The sequence below is a fragment of the Pipistrellus kuhlii genome, unplaced genomic scaffold, assembly GCF_014108245.1.
Source record: "Pipistrellus kuhlii isolate mPipKuh1 unplaced genomic scaffold, mPipKuh1.p scaffold_m20_p_12, whole genome shotgun sequence".
Classification (NCBI taxonomy): Eukaryota; Metazoa; Chordata; class Mammalia; order Chiroptera; family Vespertilionidae; genus Pipistrellus; species Pipistrellus kuhlii.
This window is the reverse complement of record NW_023425427.1, coordinates 47,788,555-47,805,721: the sequence shown is the minus strand read 5'-3', so window position 1 is coordinate 47,805,721 and position 17,167 is coordinate 47,788,555. Positions and strand designations below refer to the sequence as shown.

The following is a 17,167-nucleotide window of genomic DNA, read 5'->3' as shown; positions in this document are numbered from 1 at the left end:
TGTGCCTCTTCCACAAAATACCAAGTGGGAGGTGTGCAGGAGGCAGCTGATCAATGTTTCTCTCTGTCCCTCTCCCTTCCTCTCTTTAAAAAATCAATAAAATATATTTTTAAAAATATATTTTTACTGTAACTGTCTCTAAATCCCCCAGAATAATATGACTGGTTTAGTCATTTGTTAACTGGAAGTGAATATACACTAGTTATATGTTAATTTAAGCACCATAGTAGATTTTATAATCTTTTTATCTGCTAATCCTCTAAAGTGTTAAGTTCCAGTGTAGAGATGGAAAAAACTGAGGCAGAAAGAGATTAAGTAAGCAACTTGCAGGAAGTCACACAGCAGTAAATGGTAGAGAGAATACTCCAATCTAGGTCTTTGACTTTGATACCCAAATTCCAGAATTTGGGTGATAAAAGAGATTCCCTTCTTTTTCTCCATCTATTCCTTAAACGTTTTAGCTTCTCTAGCAGCCCCTGAAAAGAACAGAGCTTAGTGCTTCCCTTGATGGAGTGAAACCATGAATGAGGTATTTAGGTATTTGTCAGCCTTTGTCCCAAATAGAGGAAAACTATGTGCAGATGACAGACAACCAGTAACTCTGGTAGAATTATTAGGTAAATTTTGATCAAGTGAAAAGTTTAAAAACTTCTCAAAGAGGATATGCTCTACAGAACAATATCCATTGTGGAGCATGCATGGCTTAGATGTTAAGTTTGAAGGCATGGGCATATGACGTGACCTACCTTTGAACAATTCTGTTCAATTAGGTGTGAAGTTTTCTTTTCTCCCCAACCCACACTCCTTGGCATGTGAGCTAAAATCTATTTACCTTGTTAGCTTACATAAGACATTCCTATAATTTGACTCTCGTGGCTCTCTGAGGTTCAAACTCCACAGCACGCAAAGGGTTAGAAACCTTTTGATGAATGCAATTGGACTTTTGTACAAGAGAAGGCTCTTCCATGGAGCAATGCTGGCTCGGTGTATTTCAACTTATTAATACCAGACTCGATGACAAGCACTTAGAGCTGAGCTTGTAGTTAATGAGACCATACATGATTTCAGTGTCTCTTCTCAGCACTTAGGATTCGCCCACCAACTGCCTGCAGAGAAATGGAAAATCAAAGGGCTGTGAGGACCTGGGGGAAATACTATATTTCCTTTGTGGGGAGCTATAGGCCCTTACTCCTTAGACAGACAGACAGACTGGGGTTGAAGGAGGAAAATTGGAAAGGTAGATTGGGGGTGCTTATTTAGGAGGACTTAGAGTATGGAACTGGGTATTGGTAGTTCAAGAGGCATTATTGATGTAATGGCACTTATTTGCCATAGTTCGTGGTACCCTAGGGAATATACATTAACCAAGTGCCCCAATGTCTACTCGCACATAATTTTGTCATTCATAATGGTTATGTGGCATTTCGTTTCACGGATTTATCAACAGTTACTTAACCATTCCCCTGTTGTTGGACCTATTGGCTGTTTCTAATATTCCACTACTGCAGTAACTATTTAATGACCTTCTTTTGCTCATTTATTTTTTTTATCTTTCACATTACTCCCATAGACTAGAGTATTAGATATTAAACTGCTTGGATAAGATACTAAACAACTTGCGATTGCTGGAACATATTTTAAGATTAATTTGCTCAAGGATTGCTGCAAATTTTTATTTCTACTTGAGGTTCTAAACTTGGTAGTCTGCGTGGATTTTAATTTTTGCTCCCACATGCCATATAGATGCTGCTAAGCCTCTGATAAATATTACTCCGGGGGGAAAAACTACCCCTTAAAAATAGTACTCTCAGTAAAAGAAGTTTAACAAGCTTAACTAAATATTTAGAAAGCACATTGTGTTGAGTGAAACTTGGTATGTAATAAACAATGGGAGTATTAGAAGATCTTACCGGATGACTAGTCAGTAATTGTCTCAAGGAAAGCCTACAATGAAACAAGTTCTTTTGGTTACTTCCTCAAACAGCCAACACAATGGGGAAAGTGGAGGAAGTGTCCCAAGAACCCTATGAATAGGGAACCCAAAGGCTTTGGGTGTAAACTTAGAGAAATGCAGCTTTAGAAAACAAAACCAACCACGGAAAACACCTTCCAGGACCATCTGAGAGGCATGAGAGGCCAAGGCTCCCTAGAGCTGAAGCTTTTTACTAAGTCTGCAGAGAGACAAGTGGCATATTTGGCCTTCACCATGATCAGCAAGCACTTCTGCGAAAGTGTGTTGGTGCTGCTGACCTCCTCCGCTATCTTCTCCCTAGAACTGAAACTCATTCTCTTCCAACAAAGAAGAGTGAACAGAGAAAGTCTAACCCTCTTGAATAACCTGCGGCCCTCGTCCATTCAGCAGTGTCTGCCACACAGGAAGGACTTCCTGCTCCCGCAGGAGGCTGTGAATCCTCACCAGGAGGAGAAAGGATACACACTGATCATTCTGCATGAGATGCTCCAGCAGATCTTCAGCCTCTTCCAGGCAAATGTTTCTCTGGAAGGTTGGAAGGAAAGCCACGTGGAGAAGTTCCTCGTCGAGCTCCATCAACAGCTAGAATACCTAGAAATGCTCATGGGGCTGCACACAGATCAGAAAAGCAGCGCTGTAGGTAGCGAGAACCTTAGGTTGCAGGTTAAGATGTACTTCCGAAGGATCCGGGATTACCTGGCAAACCAGGAATACAGCAGGTGTGCCTGGACCATTGTCCAAGTGGAAGTCAACCGGTGTCTATTCTTTGTGTTCCCACTCACAGGAAAACTGAGCAAACAAGAAACGGATCCCTGAGTCATGTGGAGCCAGAAACAAAGCTTTAAAAGCAAAAGGGTAGGTGGAGGGGGTGGGATGTGAGGGGGTGAAGGGCTTCTCCAGCCATTTATTAGTCCTTTTGAAATGGTAGCATAGTTTGAGTTTTGTGTGTCCACATATATATTTATCTGTACCTCAAGATTATGGATGTTGGCAACTGTCTTTATTTTGTAATGTCACTTTATTTTTTTCTATCCATCTTAAATTTTTAAGAATTGAAATAGATGCATTAAGATTTCATAATTGGTTACTCTAATGGGCCTATTTTCATAAAAGTTGGCTTGGTAGATACAATGAAATATGTTTCTACTGTATTCATACTTGTCTAGACATAGAACATTATTCCAATGATTTTTCTTATTTGCCAGAAATTGATAGAAAAAATGAGAAATACTAGGAATAATTTACAATACAATGTTTGAAAATATCATTATACGCTGAGTAACTATTACAGGTGACACAATAGAAATATAACTGAAATATATGAACATGCAGCTTGCAGAGGGAAGAAAAAAAAAATGAAAAGAGGTTCGACCTCACTCATAATGAGAAAAGTACAAATTAAAAGTGAATAACATGACATTCATAATCTACCAGGTAGGTGAAAGCCAAAAGTTCAATTAAACACACACACACACACACACACACACACACACATTCTTGCAGAGACTTTGGGAAGGAATGCTCTTAAATTTGTCCAGAGCACTGGAAATTGGTATGATCACTGTGGAGGCATTTGGTGATACCTATCAAAATTCCAGATGCATGTAATCTGTGACCCATCAATTCCAGGTCTGGAAATACATCCTATAAAAACACTTGTACATGTGTGAAATGATTTATATCATATTATTCATTGCAGCATTACTTATAATATCAAAACATAGGAAACAACCTAAATTATTCTAAATAGAGCAACCCTCTTTGGTTGATAATATGTAGTCAAGCAAAGAAGGTTTCTCTTTCTGTAAAAAGAGTCAAAAATAAAGTAAAAGTAAAAAAAAAAATGGGCAAGATGTAGAAGTGTATAAAATGCTATATTTGAGATTACAGTGAAAAATAAATTTTACATTTGACCTCACTTGTGCATGAATAAAGAATGTATAAGAAAGAAATCACAATGATGACTGGTGTTGGGGGGAGGAGGAATGACTAAAGGAGGAAGACAGGGTGGAAGAGGATGTACAGCATATTTCTATATTTTAACTCTTCATTATGTGTATTTCACCAACTAAAATAAGAAATTGAAATGTACCTAACAAGTCATAGGTACCAGAAATATGGATGGAATCTTGGGGAAAGGAAGTGCTGGGTGCAAGCTGGGAGAAACTGGACTGAGCCAGCCTGCCTCTGGTTGGGGTTTCTGGAAGGAGGAAGGCTGATGGGACAGAAGAGCACCAATCAGAGGGAGAGGTCCCTGCTCCAGGGAGGGGCTGCTGCCAAAGGAGTCCAGCTCTCCAGCCAGCAGCTCCCAGAAATCATCATGGAGCAAACACGGGGCCAGGGGAGCTGATGTCCACCGAGCCTTGGGGACTTTGCGTGCTGGTAGTCATCGCGACTTTTGCCCAGAGTGAGGAGCAGAGCCTTGGCCCCCACATATGGAGCCAGTTCTCCTACTTTGTCATGTTCTGCTTCGGATGCGTTGTATAATTTGAGATAAAAGTTATCACTGAGCCGAAACCGGTTTGGCTCAGTGGATAGAACGCCAGCCTGCGGACTGAAAGGTCCCAGGTTCGATTCCAGTCAAGGGCATGTACCTTGGTTGTGGGCATATCCCCAGTAGGGGGCGTGCAGGAGGCAGCTGATCTATGTTTTTCTCTCATCGGTGTTTCTAGCTCTCTATCCCTTTCCCTTCCTCTCTGTAAAAAATCAATAAAATATATTTAAAAATAAAAGTTATCACTGAAGGCAAAACTTGCTGGGGAACCAAATATATTCCATTTCCGTTTAACTGGTGTAATTGAGTAAGTGTAGTAGCTCTTGGCTGATGCTTCCAGATTTGGCTGAAAAGGGAGGGCGAGGAACCAAATAGGACCCTGAGTGTGAAGCAGGGCCCCTGCACTGGAGAAGGGGGTGGGGAGCAGAGGCTGGCACTCAGGAGGAAGTCTTTGTCAGGTTCATATTTCACCCCAAGGGCTGACATATTTACAGTCAGGTTTACACGGAGGTAGGGAAGTGGAAAGAACAGAAATGTTTTCCAACACTCAACTGCAAACACAGGTCGTTTGCTTCTGATGTCTGTTGAATTTTTGTTCTTGCTTTCTTTAAGCCAGGAAATTTTCAAAGCAAAATACTTAATGTAACGTGTTGCTCACGTCTCAAATTAACCTTAGTCACAGTATTATCTTTTTTCCTCAGGTGAGAAGACATTGAAGATTAAGTAACTAACAGAGCACACCACAGAGCTAGCAAATGCCAGAGCAAAAACTCCCAAGTCCACAACTCGCAAGCCAGCCCCATGTTCTAGACACCACACACCTGACCGGCATCGCACAACATCACTGCGAAATAATGCTAACACTAATGATAATAATTTGCTCCTGTCTTTTCTTACTCAAGTTTACACTCTCGCTGTAGTCTTGGATTAAAGAAAGGACATTTTCTCCCATGGACATTTCCCCCCCTAATAATTTAGGAAAACAGAATGGAGGAGCCCCAAGTGGAAACTTATAGCAGATAATACTCATTTTGAAGCCAAAACCACTACTTTACATGCTCATGTGTTTCCAAACATTTAGTTTTATTAAGCTGACATCTTGCTTATATAACTATCTTAACTGCTTCATACAAAATAAAAATTGCTTGCTTTTAAATATGTGCCCTTTTAAGATTTTAAAACCAGAGTTCTAAACATGGAAATATTTATTAAGGAAAGAGAAATACTTTAATAGACTCCCTACTAATAGTAGGGAGGTGGGTGAGTTCAGAGTGAAGGTAAATTCGTTTGTATTCAGGCTGCGCCAATTAAGTTATCTTTGTTACATCTACATGTACTTGGCGAAATAGTTATCAAATCAATAAACAGGTTACAGAAGAAATGCAGCCCTAACCGGTTTGGCCCAGTGGATAGAGCGTCGGCCTGCGGACTGAAAGGTCCCAGGTTCGATTCTGGTCAAGGGCATGTACCTTGGTTGCGGGCACATCCCCAGTAGGAGGTGTGCAGGAGGCAGCTGATCGATGATTCTCTCTCATCAATGTTTCTAACTCTCTATCCTTCTCCCTTCCTCTCTGTAAAAAAAAAAAAAAAAAAAAAAAAAAAAAAAAAAAAGCAAAGAAAAACAGTATCATCATATTCCCTATAAATAAAACATGCAATAAAAATATCCAAAAAAGAAAAGCATTAAAATATTCACAGTAGAATTTCTAATCTCTTATACTTTTTAGATTGAATATTTTCCCTATGAATACGAAATCATTGAGAACCAGAAGAAAATTATTTTAGTTTTGAAATTTAAAAAAAGAGCAAAAAATATGGCCCCTTATAGAGATTTGGCATAGAATCCTTGTCACCTGCAGCCAGTTAAGCCCCGCGCCCAGCATGCACCAGATTCATCAGAGGGCGTGTTAGAACACATGGCTTAGTGCCCAGTGTATCTGATCCAGCTGGTCTGTGGTGGGGCCCGAGTATTTGCATTTCTAACAGTTTCTCGATGATGCTAATGCTGCTGGTTTGTGACTACCCCCCTGTTATAAACCACAACCCTATTTATTGGTAGCCTTAGCAGACTTTAAACAGATGAAGACATGGTCCCCTTGAGGTTATTCATCTCATATTTTCTCACAATAACTGGAGAGAGGCAAGCATTCTAGATAGGAGAGAATTTATAAGAATTGTTTCTTCCTATACCTTTTCACAGCAGCATATTCAATAGTTTTTTCCTTCTTAAAGAAGTTATATATAGAAACTGTCCTATCCCAGATGCACCCTATATCATTAACCCCCTTTTACAGAAAATGATTCAAACCAAGGCTGTTTTTTTTCTGTTCTAGGGAGGGTTTCTGGTCCTCTTGCCCCTACTTGAGTGAAATCGCTGACAACTGATTGGACAAAGACTGTGTTGTGGATACAAAGAAACCAACCCTCTGAGAGACAGATGACTGACATAAAATTGTTGATAGTGGGACTGTACGTTTTTAAATTTTAGAAAAGTGTTTGGCAGTATTTATAAAGAAAAACAGGTAAACTTAAGCTGGGACCAAGTCAGTGCACTCCTGGGTGTATGTCCAACAGAAATATTCTTAGGTCACCCATAGAAATGTGCTGGTTAGTCACAGAAGCTTTAAGCGTAGTAGCTCCCACACTTGCCAAAGAAACAAAGCAAACTTACATTGATACTAGAATTGACACTAGAATCTATTCAAATTGCAATAGTACATAGCAATGAAAATAATGAACTGTTGATACACAAAATAATATGGATGGTTTCCCAGACATAACATTGAGTGAAAATGCTAGATTTAAAATGTACCTGAAGAGTGTTTTCATTTATAGAAAGTTCTCATGTATAGATTGGCTAGAAAGAAACCAATCTGGAGTGATAGAGGACATAAGAGTTTTTTAATTTATGGGGCGGGAGGGATGTTCTTAAGAGGGAGAACTTTACTTTTATCTTAAGGAACCACATTATCTACATAACAAATTTAATTCCTCTTATTTGTCTTATAGCTTATTAATTCGCTTATATCCCACCACAATATTAAAAACTAGAGAGAAAAATAGGTATTACTGCATTTTACCTACCTTTTAGAAAGAATATTCTGTTTTATCCTTTCTTGTTTTAAAAGAAGCTTGTTTGATATGATTCTCGTGAATGTGTATATTTCTTTTTAATTTGAAGCCTTAAAAGTAATGATATATATTATTTCTTTCCTTCTTCTTCTTTTTTTACAAACATCACATTAAGCCTGGCCGGTATGGCTCAGTGGTTGAGCGTTGACCCATGCACCAAGAGGTCACGAGTTCGATTCCCAGTCATGGCATGTGCCCAGGTTATGGGTTTGATCCCCAGTAGGGGATGTGCAGGAGGCTGCTAATTGATGTTTCTCATCATCAGTATTTCTATTTATTCCTCTCCCTTCTGCTCTCTCTAAAATTAATAAAACATTTAAAAAAAACATACATAAATATCACATCAAAATATTTGCAATGATGGTGTCTTTTTTCTAACATTAAACAATTCTTCTATTTGTTTCCAATAGTTGGATCAAAAATCATGTTACTGATCACATTATCCTCTGTGGTAACTAGCTTAGAAACAATTTGTACAAAAACTTTCCTAGTATCATTCTGGAATTTAATTTAATGAATATTTTATTTAATTTTTTAAAAATTAATTTCAGAAGGGAAGAGATAGAAACTTCAATGATGAGAGAGAATCATTGATTGGCTGCCTCCTGCACCCTCTACTGGGGATCCAGCCAGCAACTTGGGCATGTGCTCTTGGCCAGAATTGAACCCAGGACCTTTCGGTCCCGAGGCTGATGCTCTATCCACTGAGCCAAACCAGTTAGGGCCAAATGCCATTCTATTTAAACAACAAATATGAAAATTTTGGAATAAGAAATAATGCAAAATAAAAGGGCAAAAAGCAAGTTTCAAAATTATGATGTCAGCCTAATACAAGTACTATGTTGTCATTTATGATCTAATCTAATTGCATCAGGCCATGCAATAGAAGGAATTTATGGGAATGTTTTAAATTTTTTAGGTCATGATTACAATAACTTAGCTTTGTCCTCTGGTGTCTCTTTGCTAAGAAGCATATTTGAATGGTTGAGTGTCGGTAAAAAAAAAAAAAAAAAAAAAAGACACCAGAAAGCCTTAGCTGTGTTCATTATGGATGAACATAACATGGCGTTATGTTAATTAACCAAACACAGGAAGACATGAATACCATGTTATTTTACTTGCTTACTATTGACACTGAGAAAATGTATTCCAGTAACTAATGTTATTCTGCCATCTAGTGGTTCACATTGTAATCCCCTGTTTTGATACATACTAATAAAATGGCTTGAATGGCAGCCCTAGCTGGTTTGGCTCAGTGTCAGCTTGTAGACTGCAGGATTCCAGGTTTAATTCCCATCAAGAGCACATGCCTGGGTTGTGGGCTTAACCCCCAATAGGGGATGTGCAATCTCCCTCTCCCTTACTCTCTGTAATCAATAAAAACATATTTAAAAAAAAAAAAGAAAAGAAAAATGTGATTTGGGGATCAAGTCAAGAACCCTATAAAAATAAAAAAGAAATAAAATAGTGTTAAGGTAAAATCTTTATAAAATGTTCCCCTTGAGAAGAGGCCAAAAGTAAATAAAACAGCATGGAAAACTTAATGTATAGACATCATCAAGTAATCAGAATTATTTTTATCCAATTATGTTTAAACTAGAGGCCCAGTCACGAAATTTGTGCACTGGGAGGGGCCCTAGCAGCTGCCAGCTGCCAGCTAGGGCCTCCCTCCCTTCCCCCAGCTGACCCTGTCCCCAGTCCAACTCCAGGATGAACTCCTGGTGGAGGGGGAAATTTGCATATGATACTTTTATTATATAGGATTTCAGGTTTACATTGTTTAGCCCATTACATCATTCAAAAGCTTTCAAAACTGCAACACTTCAACTCAATTTTAAGTAATCACAAGCAATGTTAGAGTTCAACAATGGCTTCCGTGCCATTTTCTGGGCAGAGTTCCTTATCTTCAGGCCACAAGAGAGTCATATTGTTCAAAGGCAGAAAAATTAGAACATGTGGCATATCCAGACATAAATAAAAGTGAAAAATTCTTCATGTTCTAAGTGCTTTTTATACACTATTTCTTTGTAGAGTCTAGGATATTTGCTGGTGTAGTCCAGGAGCTTTCACCTAATTCAGGCATACACACACACACACACACACACACACACACACACACACATACACGAGAACAATATCTCATATACCTGAACACCCTCCTACACAGACCACACACATCCAGCCACCTGTGTATGACTGACAAAGAATGGCTTCTTGACAATCTATCCCAAATGCTCAGAGTACTCACACATGTTTAACTGCATCCCCAATTCTCCAGCCCACTCTCTCTGCAGGATGTTCTCCTGCACTAAGCATTTTCCCACTTAGGATGAGCGTGGCTATGAATATAGTTCCATCTTCCTTTTGTAGATATAACCAAAGGAACCCATTTTAATATTGCTTTTAGTTTCACTTGTTGATAGTTACATATTTGTTGATCATGATTTTTATCTATATCTTCTTCCTCTTCCTAAAGAACCCCTTTCAGCAATTCATATAATTCTGGTTTGGTGGTGATGAACTCCTTTAGCTTTTTTTAATTTGTGAAGCTCTTTATCTGGCCTTCGATTCTGAGTGATAGCTTTGCTGGATAGAGTATTTTTGGCTGTAGGTTCTTGCTATTCATCACCTTGAATATTTCTTGCCATTCCCGTCTGGCCTGCATGGTTTCTGTTGAAAAATCAGCTGACAATCGGATGGGTGCTCCTTTATAGGTAACTACCTGCTTTGCTCTTGCTGCTTTAAATATTCTATTTGTCTTTTGCTCTTGGAATTGTAATTATGATGTGTCTTGGTGTGGTCCTCTTTGGATTCCTTTTGTTTGGGGTTCTATGCGCTTCCTGGACTTGTAAGTTATTTCTTTCCCCAGGTGGGGGAAGTTTTGTCACTATTTCTTCCAGTATTCTTTCGGTATCTTGCTCTTTTCTTCTGTGACCCCCCATAATTCTGATGTTGGTTCGTTTAAAATTGTCCCAGAGGTTTCTTACACTATCTTCAACTTTCTGGAGTCTCTTATCTTCTTGCTTCTGTGGAGGAATGTCCTCTGGCTTTTGTGTTCCAAATCTTTGACTTGATTCTTGAGATCTTCCATTCTGTTTTTAGGACTCTGTATAATATTTTTTATTTCAGACAACATATTCTTTATTTCTAGTTGTTCTCTTTTCATATCCTCATAGGTCTCATTTATTTTATCGGCCTTTTCTAGGAAATTCTTGAAAAACCTTATAAGCGTGGTTTTGAACTCTATATCCAGTCGCTTCTTGTCCTCCATTTCTTTTGTTTGTGATCTGTTTCCTTGTCTCGGCATTTTCACAGCTTCCCTGAGTTGGTAGGGTGGCTTTGTGTGCTAAGGTGTCCTATATGGTTCAGTGAGTCAGCCTCCCAGTTACCTGAGGTGGACAGTCTTGGTGTAGCCTTTTGTGGGCTGTGTGTGCAGTCTTGTTGTTAAGCCTTGCTTGTTGTTGGTATCACTGGAAAGTGTTGATCTCCAAGCCAATTGGCTATGAGGATCAGAAGTGTCTCAGCTAGGAGGGTTTCTATATTCCGCTTGGATGGGGCAGAGTCTCGGGGTGGGACAGCCAAGCTTTGGAGAATCCCACAAGATTAGTTGTAGGCGCGCACCTCTTTGGTATAGGTGCAGACAAGCCTTGGATTCCTTTCTGTCCCTCCCTAGGAGAGTCCTATTTGCGGCAAACAAGAAAGCTAGCCACTGGAAGAGCTTCTGTGCTCTGCTTGGATGGGGCGGAGTCTCGGGTGGTACAGACAAGCTTTATTCAGCCCCTCCCTACGAGGGTCTGGTTTCGGTTTCTGGGTCCCGCAGTAATGGCCTCTGGCTTCACACACCTCTGTGAGATCTCTGCCCACAGCCAGACAGTCTGACCTCTTCCAGTCTGGGGCCTTCTATCAGAGCCATAGGGTGGTTCTGTTTTCCTCCCGAACAAAAAAGCCAGCCATGCATTAGCTGTCGGCCCTCTCCACACGCAGGGAGTAAGCCAGCAGTGAACTTGGCCTGCCCTCTCCGCGCTCCGCAAGCAAGCCAGCAGCAAAGTCTGGCGGCCGCCTTTTTGCACGCACAGTTCTCCACACCTTCATAGTTCCTGAGGTTCAGTGTGCCTTCTCTCTCCTTCCCAGATGGTAGAGCCTCCTCTCAGCCAGCCGTCCGGTGCTTCAGGGCGATATTTCCCTTGTTTTCCAGTTCTAAATTCAAATTTGTTGTTGTAGGCTGCATTCAGGTATCTACCCTATGCCGCCATCTTGGTTTCTCAAGGTCCACAATTTCTTCTTTTCAGTCAGGTCAAGTTTTTAAATTTTCTAAATCTGTTTTCCAGTTAATGAAAAGAAAATAGATTCTACCAAGTCTCCTATATACCTACTCCAGAACTTCTGTGAGGATCAAATGAGATGAGGCACAGGAAAATGCTTCACAGACATTTGGTTAAAGTGTAAATGTTTCTACCTGGCTATAAAGCAAGCCGTGTTTCTAGACTGAAGAACTCCAAGGAGGCTAGTCACTAGGGAGAGGAAGCCAGACGTTGCTATGTGACATCATTATTTGATGCCAGCCACCATTTCCGGGTGTTGCAGTGTTGGCTGTGATTTGATGGGCTGTCATTCTGGGGTGGTAGCGGGGCCTGTGTCCCACTTGGGGGAAGCCAAGGGTTGCTTTGTCAGTGCCAAGTATGCACTGCCATTTCTCTGTCAATGGCCAGTGCGCATCACAGCAGCTCCTGTGTGGTCAGTGCACATTATAGCAACTGGTTATACAGGCGGAGGACACTTAGTATATTAGCCATAGATAGATAGATACATAGATAGATAGATAGATGTTTCTGTGCCTGGCTGGATATCAGGTGTGCCTTGATCTCTGAAGAGGAGGGTGTGGCAGGTGGGGAGGGTCCAGGTGTGGCCGTGTTCATACTCTCACTCTTGAAACCAACAAAACTCAGCTGCCTCTCACTGACACTGCATCGTGGTCCTCTGCATACACTCATCACCACCCTAGTCACAATCCCATCTCCCCTCGTTCTCTCCCCCAGGTGACCACATGTATCTGAGGTGGCTAAAGTGCATAGCCTGAGCAGAACTTGTGATGGCCAGCCAACAGCTCAGATCATCAGAGCTCACTCATCCCAGCCCTGGTTTGCCAGCTGCACTTCTCAGTTCTCCAATACTTTGGAACATATAAGTTAATAACAAAATGAACAAAAAATAAAACACATATACATATATATGTATGACAACTGCCCAAAGGGTAGATCAATCCCAAATCCTACATTATCAGGTATGGATGACTCCTTCAATTTCACTTTATGGATGTCTGTCAACATTTCAAAATTTAAATGTATGCAATCCCTAACCTCTCTCTTGCTCCATGTATTATACATTTTTGTGGGCTAATGTAATTTTTCCTGCATGTTACTTAATGATTGTTCTTTGCCTTTGGTTTTGGGAGAAACAACCTCTGATCCAGTTTCTTTCATTCATTTTTATTGGATATCTCATTCTTTTTATAAATAGCCATTTGGGGTTCCATAAATGTTTATGATTTTCATGAAGCCAAAATTCTAGACCTTAGAATAACTCTAAAGTTAAACAGGAAAAGAATTCAAATAATAATATTAAAAATAGAAATTTTTGACCTTAGCTACCTCTGTTTTAAATGAGTTTTAAAATATCCATAGTAAAAGAAGTATGAGCAATGAGTAAAGTTCAATAATCATATTAATAAAGCAATCAATCTAAAAATAGTTCTATTATCAGAATTAATTAGATTTATGGTAAAAGTATACATGTTGTCAATAAGGAAGGAATTAACATTTCAATATAACATTCTAGAAAAATTGTCCAACACTTTTATCAGAAAGTGATTTAGATGAAATACTGAATTTAATATAAAAATGGGTTAACAAGAAGGGATCTGAATATGTGTAAAATCAAAAGAGAAATGTGACAGAGAGGAAGCTTAGTTCTATATCCTAAGGCCTTGGCAAAATATACAAGGAAATGGCCAACTTTTTATATACAAGTGAAATTACATCAAAAGAATATGGCTAAATAGAAAATAGTTATGTCAAAGGTTAGAAATTTTAAAAGTACAAATAATATAAATGACCAGCATAAAACCAGAGTAAATGAAGGAACAGATAAAAGAAAATGAATCTTGATTATAAAATTTGATTGGGGGGAAAAAAAACTACAACTAGCAAACAAATGAATGACCATTGAAATTCACTACAGCCCTATCCAGTTTGGCTCCGTAGTTAAAGTGCTGGCCTGTGAACTGAAGGGTCACAGGTTTTATTCCAGTCAAGGACATGAACTTCCATTGCAGGCTCGATCACTGGCCTGTGAGGGAGGCAACCAGTTTCTCCCTCTCTCCCCTCCATTCCATGCTCTCTAATAGAATCAATGGAAAAAAATATCCTTAGCAAACAAAAAAAATTCCTACAAAATGATATTAATTAGAGCACTTGTTAGCCAAATAAGCAATTATTACGGTAAGTAAAATACCTAAATAAGCAATAATTTAAATCAGATATGTCAAATATTAAAAATGTTTTTAAGTTTGTGCCAATTCATTTATTCTTGAAAATGATTCTCTGAAAAAAATAGGAAGAAAAGTACACCTGGGCATGTTACCCACATTTTCCTCCAGGTACCATCTATTTCTTCCTTCCTTCCTTCCTTCCTTCCTTCCTTCCTTCCTTCCTTCCTTCCTTCCTTCCTTCTTCTCCTTCCTTCCTTTTCTTTCTCTCTTCTCTTCTCTTCTCTTCTCTTCTCTTCTCTTCTCTCTCTTCTCTTCTCTTCTCTTCTCTTCTCTTCTCCTTCTCTTCTCCTTCTCTTCTCCTTCTCTTCTCCTTCTCTTCTCTTCTCTTTTTCCCCAGAGGGGAAGGGAGAGGGATAGAGAGTTAAAAACATTGATGAGAAAGAAACATCGATCAGCTGCCTCCCGCAAACTCCCTACTGGGTATATGCCCGCAATCAAGGTGCATGCCCTTGACTGGAATCAAACCTGGGACACTTCACTCCACAGGCCAATGCTCTATCCACTGAGCCAAACTGGTTAGGGCAGGTACCATCTATTTCACTCCTCTACTGCACAGACAGACTTACAAAGATAATTTTCTATGCACAACGTCTCCAATTCTCGTTGTGTTTCTTTGTTGACCTTACTCCCAGCTAGATTCTGTCCCACTAATTCTACTAAACCAGACTATTTTAACGTCACCACTGATATCTGTTCTCAGGTCTACTGGGATAGTTCAGCCACACCTTCCCTAGAAGCATTCTGCCTTTTAGTAGTCTCTCTCCCACTCTTCCCTACTTATCCTTCTGACTGTGCTATCCACCCTGCCTCAGGGTCCTTTGCAGACCTCCTCTGCCCAGCCCTTACCTGTTGAGGGTCTTCAGGACTAGGTTTAGCTCTTCCTCTCATTGTCTGCTCCATAAGTGACCACATTCTGATGTTCCCATTACCAGATAAACAATAAGGAATCCAACGTAACCCCTCCTCATGGGATTTTTGTAAACTTTAGACTCATATTCCCAACTACCAATAAGACTTCTGCACTTACATATCTTCCAAGTTCATTAGAAAAGACATCTAATATTAATTCTCCTTTTCAACCTCATTGGTGCCTAAAATTTCTGGTGTAAGAACATCATTTCCTTTTCCTTCACCTTTGCAGTGTTTAATACAATAGAGATAAAATAAACATTAATACTATTTTATGTCTCCTTTCCTGTAACACAAATTTTCAACAACAGAAACTATATATATTTATTTTGTTAACCTGTATTTCTTGACTGCAATTACATATGTAATTTAGATACACAACTTATATGCATAGAATCTGAATAGAATGAATGAGTAAATAGATTTTAATATCATTTGCACAGTGAGGATTTTTATTTTTATTTTACAATAAACAAATTCAAGTTTCCTTTGATAAAAATTCAATAAATAAAACAAAATGCAAACTAAAAAGAACATGGAAAGGTAGGTTTGTTTTATAAATTTAAGTATAATGTAATTATATTTCACTTTTGGATATTATAAATACAATAGGTGCAAGAAAAAACAGATTAAATAAACAAAGTACATAGAGAAATAGATAGACGATAGGTAGGTAGGTAGGTAGGTAGGTAGGTAGATACATAGATAAGAAGTGGGACAGTAACCTCCTAGGGACTGATAAGACTTGAACTGAATTTTTTTACATATTCTTGCTCAAAAGTACTGATGAAAGATTTTCTGAATAAAACTTAATAAAATCTGTGACTAAAGTAGACATAAGAGCCTTTTGACATGACCCAAGACATATGTGCAAAGGTGAGGTGACACATTCATCAGTCAGAATCCTTTCAGGACAACCCCACGACTCCATCCTTATTTCTCAGCCTTTCCTGCAAGGCAGCTATTGTTGAGGAGAAGGACCTCAGGATTTCCACTCTGACAACTTCCCAGGCGCAGTCACTGTATTGCTTCTCCTTCAGGTAGAGATGGATGCCCTGGAAGTACCTCTTCAAAGCCAGGGGGGGCCCTCCTCTCCCATCTCCCGCGCCCAACAGGGGTCCAGAGCTTCCAGCTGCCAATGGAGTCCTGTGCGCAGCTGGTCCACGAGGGTCGTGTTCCAGGGGACAGAGGAGCTCTCTGTGGCCAGGAGGTCGGAGATCTGCTGGAGCATCTGGTGGAGCACAGAGGGGGCCTGGGCCTTCTGGGCCTGGCTGCCATCCACCGCTGCCCGGGGGAATCGGAAGTGCTGTCTGTCCTTCAGACAGAAGAGAGGGGAGATGGTGCTCATTTTGCTCAGAAGCACTAAGGTCTCCCTGCTGAGCAGGACGTGGTCCTGAGGCGGGTCACAGCCCAGAGCTCCAGCGGGGCCAGAGCTGAGCAGCACCAGGGCTGTGAGCAGAGAGAACAGGAGGGCCATGGGCAAAGGAGGGTGCTGCTGGCCTGGCTGAGCTGGGCGTCTTGGACAAAGTGAAAGAACAGGGGGACTGGCTAAGAGATTTTTCATACAACATGTCAAAACAAAATGAACAAAACTGAAAGTATACACATGTATCTGTGTATAGACTAGAGGCTGATGCACAAAATTTGTTCAAGAGTAGATCTTCCTTCCCGCCAGCTGCTGGCATCAGCTTCCCTCTGGCACCCAGGACCCAGGCTTCCCTCGCTTTGCTCTTTTCCTTTGGCTTTTACTCTAAGTAGAATCCTTGAAGATGAAACATAACAGAATCAGAGCACCTGGGGGAATGGGCAGTAAGGTGGGGGAGCCAAGGGATGGAATAAAGGAGGGAATGCCTTCAGTAAAGCAGGATTGGGGAGAGGAGAAGAGGAAGAGTATAGCTGCCAAGATAAGCCAACAAATACCGTGTATCTTTCCTACTCCTCTGTAGACAACTTCTCTTAGATTTTCCTACCCACTTCTCCATGGAATATAAATCAGTTTCAACTCAGGTATAAGTACTGAACATCTTCCATATTTTCCACGATGCTTCTCAGTTCTGTGCTTTTCCAGCTTTTGATAGGCATTTTCTGACTAATGATGGAACTGTTCTATAGG

At 40.1% G+C, this 17,167-nt stretch overlaps 1 protein-coding gene and 1 pseudogene across 1 annotated transcript; one reads left to right on the top strand and one right to left on the bottom strand.

Annotated features, from left to right (window-relative positions):
• Positions 1–2,179: 2,179 nt before the first annotated feature.
• On the top strand, positions 2,180–2,884 carry IFNE (interferon epsilon). Its single transcript, XM_036434289.2, has one exon. The coding sequence runs from the start codon at positions 2,207–2,209 to the stop codon at positions 2,786–2,788; it is 582 nt and encodes a 193-aa protein (XP_036290182.1). The 5' UTR covers positions 2,180–2,206; the 3' UTR covers positions 2,789–2,884.
• Positions 2,885–15,791: 12,907 nt separating this feature from the next.
• LOC118716630 lies at positions 15,792–16,531 on the bottom strand (annotated as a pseudogene).
• Between the last annotated feature and the right edge of the window lie 636 nt (positions 16,532–17,167).